This window comes from Rhinoraja longicauda, chromosome 34 (assembly GCF_053455715.1).
Source record: "Rhinoraja longicauda isolate Sanriku21f chromosome 34, sRhiLon1.1, whole genome shotgun sequence".
Lineage (NCBI taxonomy): Eukaryota > Metazoa > Chordata > Chondrichthyes > Rajiformes > Arhynchobatidae > Rhinoraja > Rhinoraja longicauda.
The window spans coordinates 4,658,508-4,683,761 of NC_135986.1; the positions used below are offsets into that span (position 1 = coordinate 4,658,508).

A 25,254-nucleotide genomic window follows, 5' to 3' on the forward strand; every position below is an offset into this window, starting at 1 on the left:
CTTGTGGTTTCTTTTATTCTGGCCTTTACAAACATGAGGTAAAACATAAGGCTTCTTTGCTTGACAGTTTAGTTTAGAGATACTGTGTGGAAACAGGCCCTTCGGCCCACCGGGTCTGTGCCGACCAGCAATCCCTGCACATAAAACACTATCCTACACCCGCTAGGGTCAATTGTTTTTACATTTACCAAGCCAATGTACCTTCATGTCTTTGGAGTGGAGAGCTGTACTTTCACAATCTGAGATAATTAACTGATTTCTCATAATTATAACAGGATCTAGGTTGCAGAAGTGGCAGGTTTAGGCAAGAGATAAAGATTCATTGTCGGCCCACTGAATCCATGCCAGCCAGCAATCTCCATATCTTGGACAAGCAGAAAGGTAATGCTGATGCTTCTTTAAAGAAACAATGAAAATCTATGATGGTGCAGACAGTCAATGAGCATTTGCACGCGAGGTCTCTCTCTCCCTCGTCTTCCCCGTAACGCCAATCCGTGGACAAGATGATGAGCCATCACATCTGAGGAACATCAGGCTGCTGATTTACACTTGCCACGGTTCCCACGACAGACGCCAGTCTGTTTTGAAACATGCTCCACACCTGATGGGAAAGACAAGTCCGGTTATGTTTGGGACCTCCTTTTGTAATGAAATATCGATGTCACAAGAAATCGCTCACACCATAGTTAAACTTTGATAGAAATGCAGAGTTAACAAAAGCCATTTCCATTTCAGTTGCATTTTAGATTTAGAGATACAGTGCGGAAACAGGCCCTTCGGCCCACCGGGTCCGCGCTGCCCAGCGATCCCCGCACATTAACACTATCCTACACACACTAGGGACAATTTTTACATTTACCCAGTCAATTAACCTACATACCTGTACGTCTTTGGAGTGTGGGAGGAAACCGAAGATCTCGGAGAAAACCCAAGCAGGTCACGGGGGGAGCGTACAAACTCCGTACAGACGGCGCCCATAGTCAGGATAGAACCTGAGTCTCTGGTGCTGCATTCGCTGTAAGGCAGCAACTCTACCGCTGCTCCACCGTGCCGCCCGTTGGTTTATTGTCACTTGTGCCGAGGTACAGTGAAAAGCTTTTGTTGCGTGCTAACCAGCCAGCGGAAAGACAATACATGATTACAATCGAGCCATTTACAGTGTACTGATACATAATAAGGGAATAACATTTAGTGCAGGGTAAAGCCAGCAGAGTCCGATCAAGCATAGTCCAAGGGTCACCAATGAGGTAGATAGTAGTTCAGCACTGCTCTCTGGTTGTGGTAGGATGGTTCAGTTGCCTGAAAACTAATGTTTAGGCTAATTTACTTTCTAGTTCGGCTTGTAGAAACAGAAGCGTACAGAACAGGAACAGGCCCTTCGGCCCACAATGTCCATGCTGAACTTGATGCCAAGTTAAAATGATCTCTGCATATCCATATGCCTATCTAAGTGTCTCTTATGCGCCACTATCGTATCTGCTGACAGCTCGTTCCAGGCACCCACCAGCCTGTGTGTTAATAAACATGCTCCACACATCTTTAAACTTTGCCCCTTTCACCTTAGGTTACAGCACTTTGAGCCCATCCCAGTACTTCACAAGTGATGGACCCAAAACGTCTCCCATTCCTTCTCTCCAGAGATGCTGCCTGTCCCGCTGAGTTACTCCAGCATTCTGTGTCTTATATCACCAAATGAAAACTGAAATCACTGCACGGTAAAGAGTAGATTCTCACACCATCGTAGAAACGTCAGCGATCAAAGGCAAGGAGTGGGTGACAGCAGTGGCACTTGATTGCACACATTCAACTGTGAAACACTCAATCATCCACGCAATATGTGTGGAGATACTTGAATCATTATCGACCTGGTCCTAGGATGAATCTCGCTCACTAACCTGAGCCATTTTCTCCACATCGCCTGTTTTTTCAGCCCAGTAGGAAAGGTTCTGGTTCAGTTCGCTCATCAGACGTGCAGCTTCCTGCAGTTCCTGTAGAAACACAAAGACCTCAAGAGTAAAAAAAGCAAACCAGGCAGGAGGTAGTCAATGGATCAGGCAGCATCTGTGGAGGGAGTGGACGGATGACATTTTGGGTTTGATTTTGATTTAAAAAAATATTTTGAGACACAGCGCGAAAACAGGCCCACCGGGTCCGCGCCGCCCAGCCCAGCGATCCCCACACACTAACACTATCCTACACCCACTAGGGACAATTTATTTTTAACATTTACCCAGTCAATTAACCTACAACGTCTTTGGAGTGTGGGAGGATACCGAAGATCTCGGAGAAAACCCACGCAGGTCACGGGGAGAACGTACAAACTCCGTACAGACAGCGCCCTTAGTCAGGATCGAACCTGAGTCTCCGGTGCTGTATTCGCTGTAAGGCAGCAACTCTACCGCTGCGCCCACACGAGACCCTTTGTCTGTCTAAAGGATACTGACCCAAAACATCATCCATTCATTCCCTCCACAGATGATACCTGTGGTATGATACTTTAGTTCAGAGGTACAGCGTGGAAACAGGCCCTTCAGCCCACCGAGTCCGCGACGACCAGGGACAGTCCTACACACACTAGGGACAATTTTACATTTATACCAAGCCAATTAACCTACATGCTTGGAGTGTGGGAGGAAACCAGAGCACCCGGAGAAAACCCACGCAGGCAGAGGAGATTAGTGTGAGGAGATTGAGGGCCGAGTGGCCTGTCCCTGTGCTGTACAGTTTGATGGCCTATGTGTATAATTGTGAGACGAATAGATAAGAGTAGACAGTCACAACCGTTGTCCCCAGGGTTAAATGCAGACAGAGATTAGTTTGAGGACCAAATGAATGGCCTGATCCTGTGCTGTATTTTTTATTGTGAGATGAATAGACACAGTAGACAGTTGAAAAGCAGGCAGAGGAGATTAGTTTGAGGAGATTGAGGGCCGAATGGAGGCAATCGACCACGATTGAATGACAGAGTAGACTTGATGGGCCGTCTGGCCTAATTCTACTCCTATAACCTGTGAACGTTTGTCCCCAGGATGAAATGCAGAGATTAGTGTGAGGTGAATGAGGGCCGAATGGCCTGTCCCTGTGCTGTACAGCTCTATGCTTTATATATATATCTATAATTGTGCGAGGAATAGATAGGGTAAACAGTCACAACCTTTGTCCCCAGGGTAAAATGCAGGCAGAGGAGGTTAGTGTGAGGATATTGTGGGCCAACTGGCCCGTTTCTGTGCTGTTCAATGCTTTGTGTATATATATATATATATATAATTGTGACAGGAATAGATACGGTAGACAGTCAAAAACGTCTATAATTGTGAGACGAATAGATAGGGTAGACAGTTGGGACACTTGTCCCCAGGATTAAATGCAGAGATTAGTTTGAGTACCAAATGGCCTGTTCCTGTGCTGTATAGGTCTATGCTTTGTGTATTTTTTATTGTGAGAGGAATAGATAGGGTAGACAGTTGGGACATTGGTCCCCAGGGTTAATTGCAGACAAAGGAGGTTAGTGTGAGGAGTATAAGAAGATAACAGCAGATGCTGGTACAAATCGAAGGTATTTATTCACAAAATGCTGGAGTAACTCAGCAGGTCAGGCAGCATCTCAGGAGAGAAGGAATGGGTGACGTTTCGGGTCGAGACCCTTCTTCAGACTGATGGAGGTTGAGGGCCGAGTGGCCTGACCCTGTGCTGTACAGTTGTATGCTATACTAGACCAAGTGGACCCAAACCTCTCCTGCATTGGTGCAGCACCCTCTCCTCTCTCTCCCCCCCCCACTCTATCCCCCTCAACCCCCTTCCTCTCCCCCTCCCCTCTCCCCCTTCCCCACTCTCCCTCCCCTCACTACCTCCTCCCCTCCCCCCTTCCCCTCCCCTCTCCCCACTTCCCCACTCTCCCTCCCCTCACCTCTCTCCCCCCTTCCCCTCTCCCCCCTTCCCCACTCTCCCTCCCCTCACTACCCCCTCCCCTCTCCCCCCTTCCCCACTCTCCCTCCCCTCACTACCTCCTCCCCCCTCCCCACTCTCCCTCCCCTCACTACCCCCTTCCCCTCCCCTCTCCCCCCTTCCCCACTCTCCCTCCCCTCACTACCTCCTCCCCTCCCCCCCCTCTCTCCCTCCTTTCCCATCCCCTCTCCCCTTCCCCCCACTCCATCCCCCTTCCCCTCCCCCCCACTCCATCCCCTCTCCCTCCTCCCCCTCTCCTCTCCCCCTCCCCTCTCTTCCCCCTTAACTCTCTCCTCCCCTATCTCCCCCCCACTCCATCCCCTCTCCCCCCTCCCCTCTCTTCCCCTTAACTCTCTCCTCCCCTATCTCCCCCCCACTCCATCCCCTCTCCCCCCTCCCCTCTCTTCCCCTTCCCTCTCCTCCCTCCCTCCCTAGGAGATAGATGAAAACTTTAAAATGTGAATAACTTTATAAATACAACACCGATTTCAATGAAACTTCTTCCATTAGCACCAAAGGGACGACGGTGAGTAAGGTGGGCCTAAAATTGTCGCGCTGTCGTGCACCGTTTTGGCTGCAGTTCAGGAACAAACAAACAAACAAACAAACAGACGAGAATGTTAGTATATAGATGTGTATAATTGTGTGAGGAATACATAGGGTAGACAGTTGGGACACTGGTCCCCAGGGTTAGTTGCAGACAGAGGGGGTTAATGTGAGGGCCGAGTGGCCTGTCCCTGTGCTGTACTGCCCTGTGTGTGTGTGTGTGTGGGGGGGATAGCATCGACAGGACGGGCCGAGCTCCCTTTTCTCCTCACGGCCGGGTTGCCGGTGGCCCATTTTGCCTCAGAGCCGCGCTGTGCGGTGCTGCAGCGGGTACCTGGTCGATGGCGCGGCGGTAGGCCCGCTTCCCCTCCTCCACCTCCACCTCCCGCCCGCCGCTTCGCGCCATTTTTTTCCCCTTCGGCGCCGGCCGCCTCCCGCCGTCGAAACGCGCATGCGCTCCCGGTGCGGGGCAGAGAGGTGAGGGGGAGTCAAGATGGCGGCGTTGCCCCTCTCCGTACCACGTGACCATCCCCTGATGTCTGATGCCATGTATGGACCACAGCGGTGGCGGGTGGAAGCGCATGCGCTTCCAATGCGGGGCAGAGAGGTGAGGGGTGACAAGATGGCGGCGTTGCCCCTCTCCATACCACGTGATCCTCCCCTGCCCGATGCCACCATGTATTGACCACAGCGGTGGCGGGTGGGCAGAGAGGTGTGGGGGACGAGATGGCGACGCTGCCCCCCTCTCCGTACCACGTGACCCCCCCCCCCGTCGTCGTCGTCGTCCAATGCCATGGTTTGACCAGTGGTGGCGGGTGGAAGCGCATGCGCTCTCGGTGCGAGGCAGAGAGGTGTGTGTGCGCGGGGCATGATGGCGGTGCTGCCCTCTCCGTACCACGTGACGCTCCCCGCGCATGTGTGGACGACAGCCCGGCGGGGAAACATAGAAAATAGGTGCAGGAGGAGGCCATTCGGCCCTTCGAGCCTGTACGCACCGCCATTCAATATCATATCATATCATATATATACAGCCGGAAACAGGCCTTTCGGCCCTCCAAGTCCGTGCCGCCCAGCAATCCCCGTACATTAACATTATCCTACACCCACTAGGGACAATTTTTTTTTACATTTACCCAGCCAATTAACCTACATACCTGTACGTCTTTGGAGTGTATGATCATGGCTGATCATCCAACTCAGTATCCCGTACCTGCCTTCTCTCCATACCCCCTGATCCCTTTAGCCACAAGGGCCACATCTAACTCCCTCTTAAATATAGCCAACGAACCGGCCTCAACTACCCTCTGTGGCAGAGAATTCCACAGACTCACCACTCTCTGTGTGTGAAGAAAAACTTTCTCATCTCGGCCCTAAAAGACTTCCCCCTTATCCTTAAACTGTGACCCCACTTGTTCGAAAATTCGAAAATTTAAAAAACCTCGCCAGCGCTCATCCGACAGCGGCCTACCTCGCTCGCCCAGCGCTGCGAAGTCGGACCTGGTCGACCTTACTGCTCCATCCACCGGCGCTCCCTCCAGCTCAAGTATGCCGCTCTTCGACCGATCATACCCGGTCCCTGGACTGCCGGCCCGTGGGCTCCCAGCAAGGCCATCTGCGAAGCGCAGCGGCGTGTTCTCCCTGAACCTCCGCCCGCTGGCGTGGGAGCCGCTACCGGACCGAAGCTCACCTGCTGTCCCTGCTAAAGTGGCCCTGATCAACGCAAGATCCCCACAGAACAAGACCTTCATCCTCAACGACTTCTTCACCACCCGTGGATTGGACTTCTTACTGCTCACAGAATCCTGGCTTAACCCTGGTGAGCTTGCTCCACTCGTGGAACTCTGTCCTGATGACTGTAACTTCTTCACCTCGCCTAGGCTCTCCGGACGCGGTGGGGGCTTAGCCACTGTGTTTAAGAAACATTTCATCTGCCGCCTCCTGAACGCTGATCATTTCTCCAGTTTCGAGGTGCAACTAATTAAAGTAGGCCTAGCCTATCCCCTCTTAATTGTTCTTGTGTATCGCCCACCAAAAATGCATAAGGACTTCATCACCCAATTTGCTGATCTGATTTCTAGCATTTTGCCCAAATTTGACCGGATCATGATTCTTGGTGACTTTAATTATTCATGTTTGCTGTCCCACTAAGCCTCTTGTGAGTGAATTTATGCACCTGGTTGAGTCCTTCAATCTGACTCTTCACACCACGGGACCCACTCACAAGTTAGGCCATACTCTCGACCTAGTGTTATCGTCCGGATTCCCAATCAACAACATTGAAACTACTGAAGCCTGTCTATCGGACCACAGCGCTATCATTTTTGACGCATCTCTGCCTTTATCTCCCGCAAAATCTCATCTCCCTGTTCGCTACTCCCGCGACATAAATTCATTGACTGCCAGTAAATTCTCCGAGGCTCTCACAGCTGCCCCCAACATCTGCACTATTGAGGCCTCTCCCCCCCATCTCAGCACTGAAGATCTCGCCTCTTTATTTAATATCACTTGCTCTTCCATCCTGGATTCTATCGCTCCCCTTAAAATGAAAAAGCCTAAGCCCAAAGGTCGGCCGTGGCTCAATGACACCACCAAAGCCCTAAGAAGGGAGTGCAGAAAATCAGAAAGGAGGTGGAAATGTGACAAGCTTCAAATTTCCTTCGAAATTCTGAGAAACAATCTTCTCAAATACCAGGAAGCAGTAAAGTCTGCTAGAGCACAATACTTCTCCGACCTTATTGCCAAAAACTCTCATAACTCCAAGGTCCTATTTAGAACAATTACCTCTGTCATATGTCCCGCCCCCAGTACCAGCTTAGTTGGGTCCCCTGCTAAGTGCGAAGAATTGGCTAAATTTTTCACCAACAAAGTTGAGAACATTAGAATGAACATTTCCCCTCCCACCCGTGACCTAGCTGTCTCACTAGTCTGTTCATCTAAATTGGATTGCTTCCAACCCGTCACTCTATCCTCCCTTGCAAAGCTTGTCTCCACTATGAAACCTGCAACCTGCCCCCCTTGATCCTGCCCCCACTGCCCTTCTGAAGGATGTCATTGCAATAGCCGGTCCCAGCATCCTCTCTATTATCAACAGTTCTCTGGCCACTGGCACTGTTCCAACCAGTTTCAAGCACGCGGTGGTCCAGCCCCTACTGAAAAAACCTAACCTAGACCCCACCTTGCCTAGCAACTACAGACCCATTTCCAAACTGCCATTCCTGTCAAAAGTCCTTGAAAAGGCAATTCTAAACCAATTAGCGCCCTACCTGCACCAATACACCATCCTGGAAAGTTTCCAGTCAGGTTTCAGAGCCCACCACAGCACAGAGTCTGCCTTGTTGAAGGTACACAACGACCTGCTTCTCGCCATCGACACCGGCGACTGTGCAATCCTGCTCCTTCTCGACCTCAGCGCAGCGTTCGATACAGTGGACCACACCATCCTTATTGACCGTCTCCGGTACGCGGTTGGCATTGATGGCACTGCCCTGAGCTGGTTCGCTTCGTACCTCAAAGATAGGAGTTTCGCCATCAACATAGGCAGTTATTCCTCTGCTCCAGCTAGCCTCTCCTGCGGAGTTCCACAAGGCTCCATCCTAGGCCCCATTCTCTTCTCTCTATACATGCTCCCTCTTGGCCAAATCATTCAAAGGCACGGCATTTCTTTCCACTGCTATGCCGATGACACTCAGCTTTACCTCCCCCTGAAACCCAACAACCAGTCAAATTTAAACAGCCTCTTACACTGCCTTGAGGACATAAAATGTTGGATGGCACAGAACTTCCTCCAATTAAATGAGAGCAAGTCTGAGGTCATCCTATTCGGCCCCCCCGAATCCATCAAATCGATAACAGGCAGTCTTGGAAGTCTTTCCTGCCTAGTCAAATCGCATGTCAAAAACCTCGGCATGATATTTGACTCTGCATTAAAATTTGATAAGCAAGTCAACGCTGTGGTAAAAGCCAGCTTCTTCCAACTTCGAACCATAGCTAAAATCAAACCTTTCCTCCAATTCGACGACACAGAAAAAATCATTCACGCTTTCATTTCCTCCCGCCTAGACTACTGCAACTCCCTATACACTGGGATTAGCCAATCTTCCCTGTCCCGCCTGCAACTGGTCCAAAACGCCGCAGCGAGACTCCTGACGGGTACCCATAAAAGGGACCACATCACCCCGATTCTGGCCTCTCTCCACTGGCTCCCTGTACGGTACAGAATCAACTTCAAGCTCCTCCTATTCACGTATAAAGCCCTAAATGGACATTCCCCCCCTACATCAAAAATCTTCTAACCCCCCTCTAACTCCAGGTCCCTCAGGTCGGCCGACTTGGGGCTACTCACTATCCCGCGGTCTAGGCTTAAGCTCAGGGGTGACCGCGCTTTTGCGGTTGCAGCTCCTAGACTGTGGAACAGCATCCCTCTCCCCATCAGAACTGCCCCCTCCATCGACTCCTTTAAGTCCAGGCTCAAAACCTATTTCTACTCCCTAGCGTTTGAGGCTCATTGAGGAGGCGCTGTGAACTGTTTGCGTGCTACATACAATTAAAATTGACTTGACTTGACTTGTTCTGGACTTCCCCAACATCGGGAACAATCTTCCTGCATCTAGCCTGTCCAACCCCTTAAGAATTTTGTACGTTTCTATAAGATCCCCCCTCAATCTTCTAAATTCCAGCGAGTACAAGCCGAGTCTATCCAGTCTTTCTTCATATGAAAGTCCTGCCATCCCAGCAAGTCAAGTCAGCACAAACTTTGTGGATGGATGTGCCCATTCAAGTCAAGTCAAGTCAAATTTATTTGTCACATACACATACACGATGTGCAGTGAAATGAAAGTGGCAATGCCTGCGGGTTGTGCACAAAAATAATTACAGTTACAGCATATAAATAAAGTTAATAAGTTACTATTAGTGTCGACAAAAATTTAGTCTCTGGGGTTATAAAAGTTGACAGTCCTGATGGCCTGTGGGAAGAAGCTCCGTCTCATCCTCTCCGTTTTCACAGCGTGACAGCGGAGGCGTTTGCCTGATCGTAGCATCTGGAACAGTCCGTTGCTGGGGTGGCAGGGGTCCCTCATGATCTTACTTGCTCTGGATCTGCACCTCCTGATGTATAGGTCCTGCAGGGGGATGAGTGTAGTTCCCATGGTGCGTTCTGCCGAACGCACTACTCTCCGCAGGGCCATCCTGTCCTGGGCAGAGCTGTTCCCAAACCAGACTGTAATGTTGCCGGACAGGATGCTCTCTACAGCCCCAGAGTAGAAGCAATGAAGGATCTTCAGAGACACTCTGAATTTCCTCAGTTGTCTAAAGTGGTAAAGGCGCTGCTTAGCCTTACCCACCAGTGCGGCAATGTGCGTTGCCCACGTCAGATCCTCTGCGATGCGGACTCCCAAGTATTTAAAACTGCTCACCCTATCCACAATCGACCCATTTATCTCCAGTGGCGTGTACGTCCTTGGATGTTTAGCCCTTCTGAAGTCCACAATCAGCTCCTTTGTTTTAGTGACATTCAAGAGGAGGCTATTGTCCTGACACCAGAGTGCCAGATCAGCCACCTCCTCCCGGTAGGCCTTCTCATCGTTGTTGGAGATCCGGCCCACCACCACAGTGTCATCAGCAAACTTGACGATGGAGTTTGAGCTGAACCTGGCCCCACAGTCATGTGTGTACAGGGAGTACAGTAGGGGGCTAAGGACGCAGCCCTGGGGGGATCCTATGTTCAGGGTCAGGGAGCTAGATGTGTGTTCCCCCATCCTGACCACTTGGGGCCTGGCAGTGAGAAAGTCCAGGACCCAGGCACACAGAGGGGTGCTAAGCCCCAGTTCCAGCAGCTTCTCAACCAGTCTGCTGGGGACTATTGTGTTGAATGCTGAACTAAAGTCAATGAACAGCATCCTCACATAGCCCCCCTGGCTGTCCAGATGAGAGAGAGCGGTGTGTAGAACCTGGGAGACCGCACCATCCATGGACCTGTTCGGACGGTATGCGAACTGTAGTGGGTCCATGTTGCGAGGAAGGAGGGCACAGATGTGCTTCTTGACTAGCCTCTCAAAGCATTTCATGACAACCGAGGTGAGGGCCACCGGTCGGTAGTCATTTAAACACGCTGGAGAGGCATTCTTTGGCACCGGTACAATGATGGATCTTTTGAAGCATGCAGGGACCACGGACTTTGCCGAGGAGAGGTTGAATATTGTGGTGAGCACTGGAGCAAGCTGAGTAGCACAAGACTTTAGTACTCGCCCAGATATACCATCTGGGCCTCCAGCTTTCCTCGTGTTCACACGCGTCAGAGCCCACCTCACCTCATTCTCGGACACCGAGAATGTGTGCACATCCCCGGCGGTGGATCCCCCTCCAGCCTCGCTAGCCAGCGCCCCCTCGGTGCTGTTTTTAGACGGCGAGCTGGTGGTGTTACCCGTCTCAAACCGTGCATTCCTGTGCTGCACTGTTTTATGTTCTATGTTTCCCATCCATGTACCCCAAAGTATCTTTTAAATGTTGTTATAGTACCTGCCACAGCTACCTTTTCTGGCAGCTCTTTCCATATATCACCCACTCGGGTTAAAAATGTTGCTCCTCAGGTTCCTATTAAATCACTCCCTTCTCACATTAAACCTGTGTCCTTTACTTCTTGGTTCCCCTACTCTGGATAAAAGACTGTGCATTCACCCTATCAATTCCTCTCATGATTTTATACACCTCAATAAGATCACCCCTCATCCTCATGCACTCCAAGGAATAAAGTCCTAACTTGCTCAACCTCTCCCTATAGCTCAGGCCCTTAAGTTCTGGAAACATCCTGGTAAATCTCTTTTGCATTCTTTCCAGTTTAACATCCTTCCGATAACAGGGTGACCAAAAATTAACACAGTAATCCAAATGCGGCCTCACCAGCCTACTGTACAACTATAACATAACATTATAGGACGGATGTCGACAAAATGGAGAGGGTACAGAGGAGATTTACTAGAATGTTGCCTGGGTTTCAGCACTTAAGCTACAGAGAAAGGTTGAATAGGTTGGGTCTTTATTCTTTGGAGCGTAGAAGGTTGAGGGGGGACTTGATAGAGGTTTTTAAATTTTTAAGAGGGACGGACAGAGTTGACGTGGGTAGGCTTTTCCCTTTGAGAGTGGGGAAGATTCCAACAAGGGGACATAGCTTCAGAATTGAGGGACAAAAGTTTAGGGGTAACATGAGGAGTAACTTCTCTACTCAGAGGATGGTGGCTGTGTGGAATGGGCTTCCGGTGGAAGTGGTGGAGGCAGGCTCGATTTTATTATTTAAGAGTAAATTGGATAGGTATATGGATAAGAGGGGATTAGATGGTTATGGTCTGAGAGCAGGTAGATGAGACTAGGTCAGAGAGAGTGGTCGGCGTGGACTGGTAGGGCCGGACGGGCCTGTTTCCGTGCTGTAGTTGTTATATGGTTATATGGTTATAACATCAGGGTCTCCACCCGAAACGTCACCCATTCCTTCTCTCCAGAGAGGCTGCCCCTCCCGCTGAGTTACTCCAGCTCTTTGGGCCCATCTTTGGTTCAAACCAGCATCTGCAGTTCCTTCCCACACATAACATCAAGCAGCATCGCTGGAGAAAATGGTAATGTGACATTTCCGGTCGGGACCCTAGAAACATAGAAGACAGGTGCAGGAGCAAGCCATTCAGCCCTTCGAGCTAGCACCGCCATCAATATGATCATGGCTGATCATCCAAAATCAATTCCCCCTTCCTGCTTTCTCCCCATATCCCTTGATTCTGTTAGCCCTAAGAGCTAACTCTCTCCAATACATTCAATGTTCAGACTTAATGTAGTAGCGAGAATGATGCGAAGAAAAACAAGACAATGCGTGGGAAGGAACTACAGATGCTGGTTTACACCGAAGACAGACATAAAATGCTGGAGTAACTCAGCGGGTCAGAGATTGAGACAATATGGCGGCGCTGCCCCCTCTCCGTACCACGTGACCACCCCCCCCTGCCCGATGCCATGCATTGGCCACAGCTGTACGGAGTTTGTGCGTTCTCTCTGAGACTGTGTGGGTTTTCTCTGGGTGCACCGGTTTCCACCCACACTCCAAAGACCTATATGTTTGTATGTTAATTGGCTTTGGTTAAATTGTCCTTAGTGTGTGCAGGATAGTTCACAAGTTATAAGGATAGAGTTAGGCCATTCCAGGAATGGTATGGATCCAGATCCCAGGAATGAGTAGGTTAACCTATGATGACCGTTTGTCTGCACTGGGCCTGTACTCGCTGGAGTTTAGAAGAATTAGGGGGACCTCATTGAAACGTACGCAATAGTGAGCGGCCTGGATGGAGTGGATGTGGAGAGGATGTTTCCACTAGTGGGAGAATCTAGGACCAGAGATCACAGCCTCAGAATTAAAGGACGTTCTTTTGGGAAGGAGATGGCGAGAAACTTCTTTAGTCAGAGGGTGGCGAATCTGTGGAATTTTCTGCCACAGAAGGCGGTGGAGGCCAAGTCAGTGGATATTTTTAAGGCAGAGATAGATTCTTGATTAGTACAGGAGACTAATGGGCAGAAGAATGGGGTTAGGAAGGAGAGATAGATCAGCCATGATTGAATGGCGGAGTAGACTTGATGGGCCAAATGGCCTAATTCTACTCCTATTCCTTATGACCCATTCGGCCCATCAAGTCTACAACGCCATTCAATCTGCCTCCTCATCCCATTTTCCTGCCTTCTCCCCATAACCCTTGATACTCGTTCTAATCAAGAATTTGTCTTTCTCTGCCTTAAAAATATCCACTGACTTGGCCTCCACAGCCCTCTGTGGCAATGAGTTCCACAGATTAACTACTCTCCGACGCAAGAAGTTCCTCCTCACCTCCTTTCTAAAAGAGCGCCCTTTAATTTGCATCTCACTGTACCTTAATTGGTACACGTGACAATAAAAGACCTTTGAAACCTTAATTCTGAGACTATGACCTCTGGTCCTAGACTCTCCCACTAGTGGAAACATCCTTTCCCCATCCACTCTGTCTTTGCCTTTCATTATTCTGTAAGTTTCAATGAGGTTCCCCCCCAACCGTCTAAACTCCAGCAAGTACAGGCCCAGTGCCGTCAAAGGCTCATCATATGTTAACCCACTCATTCCTGGAATCGTTCTTGTAAACCTCCTCTGGACCCTCTCCAGAGTCAACACATCCTCAGATATGGGGCCCAAATTTGCTCATGGTCCTCCAAATGCGGCCTGACCTGCGCCTTATAGAGCCTCAGCTAGTGTTAGTGTGGGGGGATTGCTGGTTGGCGTGTGACTCGGTGGGCCGAAGGGCCAGTTTCCGCGCTGTATCTTTAAACTAGACTGAACAAATTTTGAAAACTGTTAATTAATAGACAATAGGTGCAGGAGTAGGCCATTCGGCCCTTTGAGCCAGCTCCACCATTCAATGTGATCATGGCCGATCATTCTCAATCAGTACCCTGTTCCTGCCTTCTCCCCATACCCCCTGACTCCGCTATCCTTAAGAGCTCTATCTAGCTCTCTCTTGAATGCATGCAGAGAACTGGCCTCCACTGCCTTCTGAGGTCTAATAAAAGTCAACATCGCAGACAAACAATTCTTGAACTTTAATTTGCAAAAATATACACTTATAATAGTTTGTAATGTAAGAAATAATAAACCACATTAAAGAGTAGTATAAGAAAATAACTGCAGATGCTGGTACAAATCGAAGGTATTTATTCACAAAATGCTGGAGTAACTCAGCAGGTCTGGCAGCATCTGCTGCCTGACCTGCTGAGTTACTCCAGCATTTTGTGAATAAAAACCACATTAAAGAGATCAGTCTGTGATAGCACCACTGTCTGTAATGAAGGTAACAGAGATTCAAAATGGTGGACAACAACTGAGATGAAAAGAAATAAGGAACTGCAGATGCTGGTTTACCAAAAAAGATACAAAGTGCGGGAGCAGGGGCAGCATCTGTGAAAGGAATGGATGGAGGACGTTTTGGGTTGGGACCCTTTTATCTTTAACCCAGTCTGAAGAAGGGCCATGACAAATAACATCGCCTATTAAACAGTTGCTGCCTGACCCACTGAGTTCCTCCAGCACGTTGTGTTTTTGATTATCAGCATCGGCAATCTGTCTCTTTCTTATCCAGGTAGACACAAAATGCTGGAGTAACTCAGCGGGTCAGGCGGCATCACTGGTGAAAAGGAATAGGACAGATCCTTCTTTGAGTCTAAAGGGTCTCGACCTTAGATTTTTAAATTTAGATTTAGAGATACAGTGCAGAAACAGGCCCTTCGGCCCACCGGGTCCGCGCCGGCCAGCGATCCCCGCGGAATTAACACTGTCCTACACCCACTAGGGACAATTTTTACATTTGCCCAGCCAATTAACCTACATTTTATCTCTGTACCGCCCCCTCCCCTGACATCAGTCTGAAGAAGAAGAGTGTGGGAGGAAACCGAAGATCTCGGAGAAAACCCACGCAGGTCACGGAGAGAACGTACAAACTCCGTACAGACGGCGCCCGTAGTCAGGATCGAACCTGAGTCTCTGGCGCTGCATTCGCTGTAAGGCAGCAACTCTACCGCTGCGCCACCGTGTGCTTAAACGTCACCTATTCCTTTTCTCCAGAGATGCTGCCTGACCCGCTGAGTAACGCCAGCATTTTGTGTCTGTCTTCTGGATTTTTAACCGGTATTATTTATAACCCGTGGAAGGGTTCCAACCTGAAATGTCGCCTGGCCTGCTGAGTTACTCCAGCTCTTATGTGCCCTTTTCCGAAGAGAACAATCATTTTTTCCATCTCATTTAAAGGAAAGAAAGGCACAGATTGTAGGAGTAACACAGCAGGTCAGGCAGCCATCTCAGGAGAATGAGGACAGGCGACGTTTCGGGTCGGGACCCTTCTTCAGACAGTCGAGATCCCCCGAAGAAGTCTGAAGAAGGGTCTCGACCCGTAAACGTCTCCCATGCCTTCTCTCCAGAGACGCTGCCTGTCCCGCTGAGCTACTCCACCATTTTGTGTCTGTCTTAGTTGCGATCCTCCAGCACTTTGTCTTTGCAGCTCGGGGTGAGACTAGCCCGGTTTTGACAAGGCACGTTTACGTTCGAAACTCAACAAGCTGCGCCTTACCTTTCGGTTTCTTGTGACTTTATTGATATATATTTTAAAAAATCGATCGGTTATCATAAATAGAATTTGAGATAATTTTCCAGCTGTAATAAATATACGCCTACTTTTTTGGGGTTGTTTTTGTACACACACACACACACACACACACACACACACACACAGAGGGAGTACCGCTGTTGCTATCCGAGACGCCACTGCTGCAGCTTCCGATAAAGGTCGAAGGAGGAGGTAGCGGGTTTTGGCTGAGCCTGCACCTTCAGAGTGGGCAGCCCGTCCACGGCAAGGTGCGGCTCCTCGGTCAGCAGCTCGATGGACTGGTAGAACACCATCACGTCGGGGCCTTCCGTCCCAGTCACGGGCTGCAAGAGCAACAAACAAAAACATTGAAGCTTGAAAGGGCGCGGAGAAGATTTACGAGGATGTTGCCAGGACTAGAGGATCTGAGCTACAGGGAGAAGTTGAGCACGCTGGGTCTCTATTTAGTTTAGAGATACAGCGCGGAAACAGGCCCTTCGGCCCACCGTGTCCGCACCGACCAGCGATCCCCGCATATTAACACTATCCTATACCCACTAGGGACAATTTTTTACATTTACCAAGCCAATTACACTACAAACCTGTTCGTCTCTGGAGTGTGGGAGGAAACCGAAGATCTCAGTGAAAACTCACCAGGTCACGGGGAGAACGTACAAACTCCGTACAGACGGCACCCGTAGTCGGATGCGTACACAGAGAGGAAAGGTTTAGAGGGAAGATAGACACAAAAAGCTGGAGTATATCTCTCGTTTCCCTTGACTCTAGGTCTGAAGAAAGGTCTCGACAAGAAACGTCACCTATTGCTTTTCTCCAAAGATGCTGCCTGTTCCGCTGAGTTACTCCAGCACTTTGTGTTTATCTTCGGAGTAAACCAGCATCTGCAGTTCCTTCTGTCACACTTACTATATATACTATTATTGTTATTATTGCACTATTATGTGTTCATATGTGTGTGTATATATGTGTTTATGTATAAAAATGGCCTTTATTAAAATCTGACAATGTGCACTTTAACCACATGTGATTTTTTCTATTACAAATCTCAAATTGTGGAGTACAGAGGCAAATAAATGAATGATGGGTCTCCAAACATTATGGAGGGCACTGTATATATATATATATATGTGTATGTGTGTATATATATAAATATTTCACAAAATGCTGGAGTAACTCAGCAGGAAGAAGGGTCTCGACCCGAAACGTCACCCATTCCTTCTCTCCTGAGATGCTGCCTGACCTGCTGAGTTACTCCAGCATTTTGTGAAATAAATACCTTCGATTTGTACCAGCATTTGCAGTTATTTTCTTACACTATATATATATATATATATATATATATATTTGTTTGTGTGTATACACACACACACATATATATATATATATATATATATATATATTATAAGAAAATAACTGCAGATGCTGGTACAAATCGATTTATTCACAAAATGCTGGAGTAACTCAGCAGGTCAGTCTGAAGAAGGGTCACCGCAGCTCCGCTCTTGCTCCCCATCACCCCACTCGCAACAAGGACAGGATCCCCCTCGTTCTCACCTTCCACCCCACCAGCCAGCGGATCCAACATATCATCCACCAACATTTCCGTCACCTACAACAGGACCCCACCACTGGCCATATCTTCCCATCCCCTCCCCTCTCTGCGTTCCGCAGAGACCGTTCCCTCCGCAACTCCCTGGTCCACTCGTCCCTTCCTACCCAAACCACCCTAACCCCGGGCACTTTCCCTTGCAACCGCACGAGATGCAACACCTGTCCCTTTACCTCCCCCCTCAACTCCATCAAAGGACCCAAACAGTCTTTCCAGGTGAGACAGAGGTTCACCTGAACCTCCTCCAACCTCATCCATTGCATCCGCTGCTCTAGATGTCAACTTATCTATATCGGCGAAACCAAGCGCAGGCTCGGCGATCACTTCGCTGAACACCTGCGCTCGGTCCGCATTAACGCAACTGATCTCCCGGTGGCCCAGCACTTTAACTCCCCCTCCCATTCCCAGTCTGACCTCTCTGTCATGGGCCTCCTCCAGTGCCATAGTGAGGCCCGCCGGAAATTGGAGGAGCAGCACCTCATATTTCGCCTGGGCAGTTTGCGGCCCGGTGGTATGAACGTCGACTTCTCCAACTTCAGATAGCTCCTCTGTCCCTCCCTTCCCCTCCTCCTTCCCAGATCTCCCTCTATCTTCCTGTCTCCACCTATATCCTTCCTTTGTCCCTCCCCCGACATCAGTCTGAAGAAGGGTCTCGACCCGAAACGTCACCCATTCCTTCTCTCCCGAGATGCTGCCTGACCTGCTGAGTTACTCCAACATTTTGTGAATATATATATATATATATATACACACACATACATATATATACACACACATACACACTCATATGTACATATATCAGTCTGAAGAAGGGTCTCGACCCAAAACGCCACCCATTCCTTCTCTCCCGAGATGCTGCCTGATCCACTGAGTTACGCCAGCATTTTGTGTCTACCTTCGATTTAAACCAGCTGGTTTAAATCGATGGTAGACACAAAATGCTGGCGTAACTCAGTGGATCACATGTGTGTGTGTGTGTATACACACACAATGAACTTTTTCTCATTTATTATATTATTTATTGTGTACTATGTCTACATATTCTGTTGTGCTGCTGCAAGTAACAATCTCATTGTTCTATTTGGAACTTGAGACAATAAAACATTCTTAGCTGTTGTTGGTGAGAGGACGGTTCAGGTGCCTGATAAGTCCGAACGCAATGTGGGCTGTGTGGGATGACTGGTTACCTTTCTGCTCTCCGCCCTGGGCTTAACCTGCACCATCTTCCCCTGGATGGCAGTGTTCAGCACTTCGTCCACGGGCACCTCCAGGCTGACCAAGCCTCTGTAACGCTGCAGATCCTTCGGCACGTTCAGACCTGCAAAGGGTTTAGTTTAAGGTAGACACAAAAAGCTGGAGTAACTCGGCGGGACAGGCAGCATCTCTGGAGAGAAGGAACGGGTGACGCTTCGGGTCGAGACCCTTAGACTGGGATAAAATGTAGTCTGAGACAGTAAGACTGGTAGGAGAACTGGGAAGGGGAGGGTATAAGAAGATAACTGCAGATGCTGGTACAAATTGAAGGTATTTATTCACAAAATACTGGAGTAACTCAGCAGGTCAGGCAGCATCTCGGGAGAGAAGCAATGGGTGACGTTTCGGGTCGAGACCCTCCTTCAGGGGGAGGGGATGGAAAGAGAGGGAAAGCAAGGGCTACTTGAAGTTAGAGAAGTCGTTGTTCATGCCGCTGGGGTGTGAGCAGCCCAAGCGAAATGCGAGGTGCTGTACGTCCAATTTGCGCTGGGCCTCACTCTGACAGTGGAGGAGGCCCAGGACAGAAAGGTCAGTGTGGGAGTGCGAGGGGGAGTTAAAGAGTTAAAGTTCCCACACAAGGGTTTAGTTTAGTTTATTGTCACGTGTACCGAGGTACAGTGAAAAGCTTTTGATGCGTGCTATCCAGCCCGCGGAAAGTTTGTACGTTCGCCCTGTGACCAGCGTGGGTTTCCTCCGAGATCTTCCTCATTCCTCCCACACTCGAAAGACATGCAGGTTTGTAGGTTAATTGGCTTGGTAAATGTAAAGGCAATTGTCCCTGTGTGCAGGATAGTGCTAATGTGCGGGGATCGCTGGTCGGCGCAGACCCATGTTCTATGTTTAGTCTAATTAAGTTTATTTTAGAGACACAGCGTGGAAACCCGCCCTTCGGCCCACCGGGTCAGCGCCGACCAGCGATCCCCGCATATTAATACTATCCTACACACACTAGGGACAATTTTACATTCATACCGAGCCAATTAACCCACAATCCTGTGCATCTTTGGAGTGTGGGAGGAAACCGAAGATCTCGGAGAAAACCCACGCAGGTCACGGGGAGAACGTACAGACTGTACAGACAGCGCCCATAGTCAGGATCGAACCCGGGTCTACGGCGCTGCAAGGCAGCAGCGGCAGCGTCTATCGCCCGCCCCGGATCGCGGGGCTTGGGTCGGCCCGCTGCGGACCTTTCACCGTCCGGCGCGGCCTGGAACGTGGCAACTCCAACAGCCTGACCGCGGGAGAAGACGGCAGGGGAAGAGAAATGACATTCTGGCCTTCCATCACAGTGAGGAGGGGACTGGAGGAGACTCACTGTGATGGATGCTTCTTTTTGTTTTGTTTTGTGTTGGTTGGGGTTGTGTAATTTGCTTATTTTATTGCTCTTATTGTTGGACTGTGGGTGACAAAATTTCGTCCAAAAGACTTGTTTTTTGGATGACAAATAAAGGTAATTCTGATTCTATCGCTGCACGCCGATGACGTTGGCACAGACACTGTGGGCTGAAGGGCCTGTTTCTATGCGGTAAGACTGTATGACTGTATGATGTCGGCACAGACACTGTGGGCTGAAGGATCTGTTTCCATGCTGTAAGACTGTATGACTGTATGATGTCGGCACAGCCACTGTGGGCTGAAGGGCCTGTTTTTCCGCGCTGCATCTCTAAACCAAAAGTAGAAAGGCCGCCCGTGTTTCGGCCTCTTACCCTCCGTCACCTTGCCCTCCAGGCACTGGCGCGTCACCGACGACCTCTTCACCTGGTCTGCCGCCGCCTTCCTGGCGTCGAAAGCCGCCTCCTTCAGCTGCAGCAGCTCGTGCCCCAGGGCCAGGGTGGTGTTGTACTGGGGGACGGCCAGGGGCCGTTCCGCCGGGGCCTCGACCCGCCCTGGGGCCCGGGTGGCGTCGTGGTGCTGAGGGACGGCGGAGGGCCGGGCCACCGGACTCTCGGCTCCCCCCAGCAGCCCCGCGGGCTTCCTCCCCGCGCTACGGGGGAAGAGGGTCGGTTGGAGGGGTCCGGGGCGCGGCTCGTTCCCCGGGCCGACGGGACCGGCACCTTGCGGCCCCCTCTCTGCATCCTGCCCCTCGGCTACGCCGCCCGTGGAGTCGCAGCCAGTGTCGAAACGAACCTGCCGCAGGGAGGGAACAAAACACAGCGGTGTGATTTAAAAAAATGATTAACAAATACTTTTATTCAGAAAACAAAAACAAATACTTTTATTCAGAAAACAAAAACAAACATACTAAATAAAGGGTAACATGATCAAAACGGCCTTTGTGGCATTTTACAAAACAATAGTCATCAATTTTCATCCTCGTCAGCAATACTTGGCCCCCCGCAGAGACCAGCGTTCACGGAAGGCTCCAGAGTCCCCGTGGGCACCGCGTGTGCGTGTTCCCTCTCCAGAGACACGCGGGCAAGGACCTAGGCCCGGGAGAGAGGGGGGCAGGCAGCCGACTCTGGCGTGACCGTCGACTGCCCGCTGCCTGGACCCGTGAGCGGCCATCTTGACCAGGCCCAGGAGCAGACCAACAGGGAGAACGTGCAAACTCCGTACAGACAGCGCCCATGGTCGGGATCAAACCCAGGTCTACGGCGCTGCAAGGCAGCAACTCTACCGCTGCACCACCTATTAGTTTAACTTGGCATCATGTTCAGCACAGACACTGTGGGCCGAAGGGCCTGTTTCCACGCTGTAAGACTCTATGATGTCAGTACAGACACTGTGGGCTGAAGGGCCTGTTTCCACGCTGTAAGACTATGATGTAGGCACAGACACAGTGGGCCGAAGGGCCTGTTTCCACGCTGTAAGACTATGATGTAGGCACAGACACAGTGGGCCGAAGGGCCTGTTTCCACGCTGTAAGACTATGATGTAGGCACAGACACTGTGGGCCGAAGGGCCTGTTTCCACACTGTAAGACTATGATGTCAGCACAGACACTGGGCCGAAGGGCCTGTTTCCACGCTGTAAGACTATATGATGTCGGCACAGACACTGTGGGCCGAAGGGCCTGTTATCGCGCTGTACTGTTCAACGTCCCGACTTTACCTGCCGCCGGCCGATTCTCCCGCTCCCTCCTTCCCCCGCGGACCCCTCCTGCTTTTTCAGTATTCCCGCGCACTGGCTCATCTTGTCGGGAGTCAGGGAGATGTCCAGGTCGGAAACGCAGTCCAGCAGAGCCGGCCCCACCAGCAGGGGCCTGGGGGCCGCCCGGACTGGCAGGCTGTCTTCATCGGCGTAGTTCTGAGGGGAGTACATCTTTGCTGGAAAGCACCAGGCATCGATCTTCATCTTCAATGGCGAGGACACACTGGACCCACTGGCAGTGCAGCAGGGATGGAGGGTGGGGGGGATCGGTAAAGTTGTGCACAGCCTCTCAGAACAACCAAACGCAACCTATAAACGGACAGAAGTATTCATTTAGTTTAGGCGCAGTGGTAGAGTTGCTGCCTTACAGCACCCGAGACCCGGGTTCCATCCCGACTTCCGAGTCGGTTTTCTCCGAGATCTTCATTCCTCCCTCTCTCCTCTCCCTCCAGTCCCACTCCCTCCCCTCAGCTCCCCTCCCCTCTTCCTCCCCCACCCGTTCATTTCTCCTTTTCTCCCCTCCCACCTCACTCCCCTCCTTCCCCCTCCCCTCTTCTCTCCTTCCTCCCCTCTCCCTCTCCTCTGTCTTCCCTCCCCTCTCTCCCTCTCACCCCTTTTCCTCCATCCTCTTTCTTCCCATCTCCCCTCTTTTCCTCCATCACCCTTCCACCTCTTTCCTCTCCTTTTGTTCCCCCTTCCCATTCCCATCTTCTCTCTTCCCTCCCCCCTTTTCCACACCCTGCCACCTCTCTCCCCTTCCCTTCCCCTCCTCTCCCGTCTCCCCTCCCTGTCCACCTTCCCTCCCTCTCCTTTCCTCATCCTCCTCCCACTCCCCTCCCCCTCTTCTCCCACCCTTCCACCTCTCTCTCTCTCGCCACTTTCCCCTCCTCTCCCCCCTTTTCCTCCCACCTCCCTCCCCTTCCCTTACCCCTCCTTCTCTTCCCCTCCCTTCCTTCGCCCCTCCCCTTTCCCTCTCCTTTCCTCACCCCCTCCCTCACCATTCCATCTCTCACTCGCCCCCTCTCCCCCTCCTTTTCCATCTCTTCCTTTCCTCCTCCTCCTCCTCTCCCCCATTTCCTTTCACACCCTTCCACCCTTTTCCCCTTCCTTCTTCCTTCTCCCCCTTTTCCCTCTCCTTTCCTCATCCTCCCCCTCTCCCTCCCCCTCTCATTCCCTCCTCCCCCTCCCTCCCTCCCTCCCTTCCTCCTCCCTCCCTCCCCCTCTCATTCCCTCCTTCCTCCCTCCCTCTCTCCCTCCCTCCCTCCTTCCCCTCTCCCTCCCTCCTTCCCCTCTCCCTCCCTCCTTCCCCTCTCCCTCCCTCCTTCCCCTCTCCCTCCCTTCCCCTCTCCCTCCCTCCTCCCCCTCTCCCTCCTTCCCCTCTCCCTCCCTCCTTCCCCTCTCCCTCCCTTCCCCTCTCCCTCCCTCCTTCCCCTCTCCCTCCCTCCTTCCCCTCTCCCTCCCTCCTTCCCCTCCCTCCCTCCTCCCCCTCTCCCTCCCTCCTCCCCCTCCTTCCCCTCTCCCTGCCCTCCTCCCCTCTCCCTCCCTCCTCACTCCCTCCTTCCCCTCTCCCTCCCTCCCCCTCTCCCTCCCTCCCCCTCTCCCTCCTCCTTCCCCTCCTCCTCACTCCCTCCTTCCCCTCTCCCTCCCTCCTTCCCCTCTCCCTCCCTCCTCCCCCTCTCCCTCCCTCCTCACTCCCTCCTTCCCCTCTCCCTCCCTCCTTCCCCTCTCCCTCCCTCCTCCCCTCTCCCTCCCTCCTTCCCCTCTCCCTCCCTCCTTCCCCTCTCCCTCCCTCCTTCCCCTCTCCCTCCTTCCCCTCTCCCTCCCTCCTCCCCTCTCCCTCCCCTCTCCCTCCCTCCTTCCCCTCTCCCTCCCTCCTCCCCTCTCCCTCCTCTTCCCCTCTCCCTCCCTCCTCCCCTCTCCCTCCCTCCTTCCCCTCTCCCTCCCTCCTCCCCCTCTCCCTCCTCCTCACTCCCTCCTTCCCCTCTCCCTCCCTCCTTCCCCTCTCCCTCCCTCCTTCCCCTCTCCCTCCCTTCCCCTCTCCCTCCCTCCTTCCCCTCTCCCTCCCTTCCCCTCTCCCTCCCTCCTCCCCTCTCCCTCCCTCTTCCCCTCTCCCTCCCTCCTCCCCTCTCCTCCCTCCTTCCCCTCTCCCTCCCTCCTCCCCCTCTCCCTCCCTCCTCACTCCCTCCTTCCCCTCTCCCTCCCTCCTTCCCCTCTCCTCCCTCCCTCCTTCCCCCTCTCCCTCCTCCTCCCCTCTCCCTCCCTCCTTCCCCTCTCCCCTCCCTCCTTCCCCTCTCCCTCCCTCCTCCCCCTCTCCCTCCTCGCCTCTCCCTCCCTCCTCCCCCTCTCCCTCCCTCCTTCCCCTCTCCCTCCCTCCTTCCCCTCTCCCTCCCTCCTCCCCCTCTCCCTCCCTCCTCGCCTCTCCCTCCCTCCTCCCCCTCTCCCTCCCTCCTTCCCCTCTCCCTCCCTCCTCCCCCTCTCCCTCCCTCCTTCCCCTCTCCCTCCCTCCTTCCCCTCTCCCTCCCTCCTTCCCCTCTCCCTCCCTCCTCCCCCTCTCCCTCCCTCCTTCCCCTCTCCCTCCCTCCTTCCCCTCTCCCTCCCTCCTTCCCCTCTCCCTCCCTCCTTCCCCTCTCCCTCCCTCCTTCCCCTCTCCCTCCCTTCCCCTCTCCCTCCCTCCTTCCCCTCTCCCTCCCTTCCCCTCTCCCTCCCTCCTCCCCTCTCCCTCCCTCTTCCCCTCTCCCTCCCTCCTCCCCTCTCCCTCCCTCCTTCCCCTCTCCCTCCCTCCTCCCCCTCTCCCTCCCTCCTCACTCCCTCCTTCCCCTCTCCCTCCCTCCTTCCCCTCTCCCCTCCCTCCTTCCCCTCTCCCTCCCTCCTCCCCTCTCCCTCCCTCCTTCCCCTCTCCCTCCCTCCTTCCCCCTCTCCCTCCCTCCTCCCCCTCTCCCTCCTCGCCTCTCCCTCCCTCCTCCCCCTCTCCTCCCTCCTTCCCTCTCCCTCCCTCCTTCCCCTCTCCCTCCCTCCTCCCCTCTCCCCTCCCTCCTCCCCCTCTCCCTCCCTCCTCCCCCTCTCCCTCCCTCCTTCCCCTCTCCCTCCCTCCTCCCCCTCTCCCTCCCTCCTTCCCCTCTCCCTCCCTCCTTCCCCTCTCCCTCCCTCCTCCCCCTCTCCCTCCCTCCTCACTCCCTCCTTCCCCTCTCCCTCCCTCCTTCCCCTCTCCCTCCCTCCTTCCCCTCTCCCTCCCTCCTCCCCTCTCCCTCCCTCCTTCCCCTCTCCCTCCCTCCTTCCCCTCTCCCTCCCCTCCTCCCCCTCTCCCTCCTCGCCTCTCTCCCTCCTTCCCCTCTCCCTCCTCCTTCCCCTCTCCCTCCCTCCTTCCCCTCTCCCTCCCTCCTCCCCCTCTCCCTCCCTCCTCCCCCTCTCCCTCCCTCCTCCCCTCTCCCTCCCTCCTTCCCCTCTCCCTCCCTCCTTCCCCCTCTCCCTCCCTCCTTCCCCTCTCCCTCCCTCCTTCCCCTCTCCCTCCCTCCTCCCCCTCTCCCTCCCTCCTCACTCCCTCCTTCCTCCCTCTCCCCTCCCTCCTTCCCCTCTCCCTCCCTCCTTCCCCCTCTCCCTCCCCTCCTCCCCCTCTCCCCTCCTCCCTCTCCCTCCCTCTCCCCTCTCCCTCCTCGCCTC

General features: G+C 52.5%; 1 protein-coding gene and 1 long non-coding RNA gene across 2 annotated transcripts; both read right to left on the reverse strand.

The window, feature by feature from the left end:
- Window positions 1-2: 2 nt before the first annotated feature.
- LOC144609732 (uncharacterized) lies at window positions 3-4,918 on the reverse strand. The gene is made up of 3 exons (XR_013549350.1): window positions 4,826-4,918; window positions 1,896-1,988; window positions 3-601 (listed from the first exon to the last, which is right to left on the reverse strand). It is a non-coding gene; the product is annotated as an uncharacterized LOC144609732 (long non-coding RNA).
- Window positions 4,919-14,275: 9,357 nt separating this feature from the next.
- Window positions 14,276-21,902, reverse strand: ppp1r35 (protein phosphatase 1, regulatory subunit 35). Its single transcript, XM_078427809.1, has 4 exons — window positions 21,559-21,902; window positions 20,214-20,634; window positions 18,441-18,571; window positions 14,276-15,970 (listed from the first exon to the last, which is right to left on the reverse strand). Exons 1-4 carry the CDS (start codon window positions 21,799-21,801, stop codon window positions 15,791-15,793), a joined length of 975 nt encoding a protein of 324 aa, XP_078283935.1. The 5' UTR covers window positions 21,802-21,902; the 3' UTR covers window positions 14,276-15,790.
- Between the last annotated feature and the right edge of the window lie 3,352 nt (window positions 21,903-25,254).

Bases quoted from the DNA above. Each gene is read 5' to 3' on its own strand.
- ppp1r35 (XM_078427809.1), bottom strand. From the start codon at position 21,801: ATGAAGATCGATGCCTGGTGCTTTCCAGCAAAGATGTACTCCCCTCAG. The intron at 18,572-20,213 runs GTAAGAGGCCGA...AACCCTTTGCAG, and splicing joins GGAGGGCAAGGTGACGGAGG to GTCTGAACGTGCCGAAGGAT. The intron at 15,971-18,440 runs GTAACCAGTCAT...TTGCTCTTGCAG, and splicing joins CCAGGGCGGAGAGCAGAAAG to CCCGTGACTGGGACGGAAGG.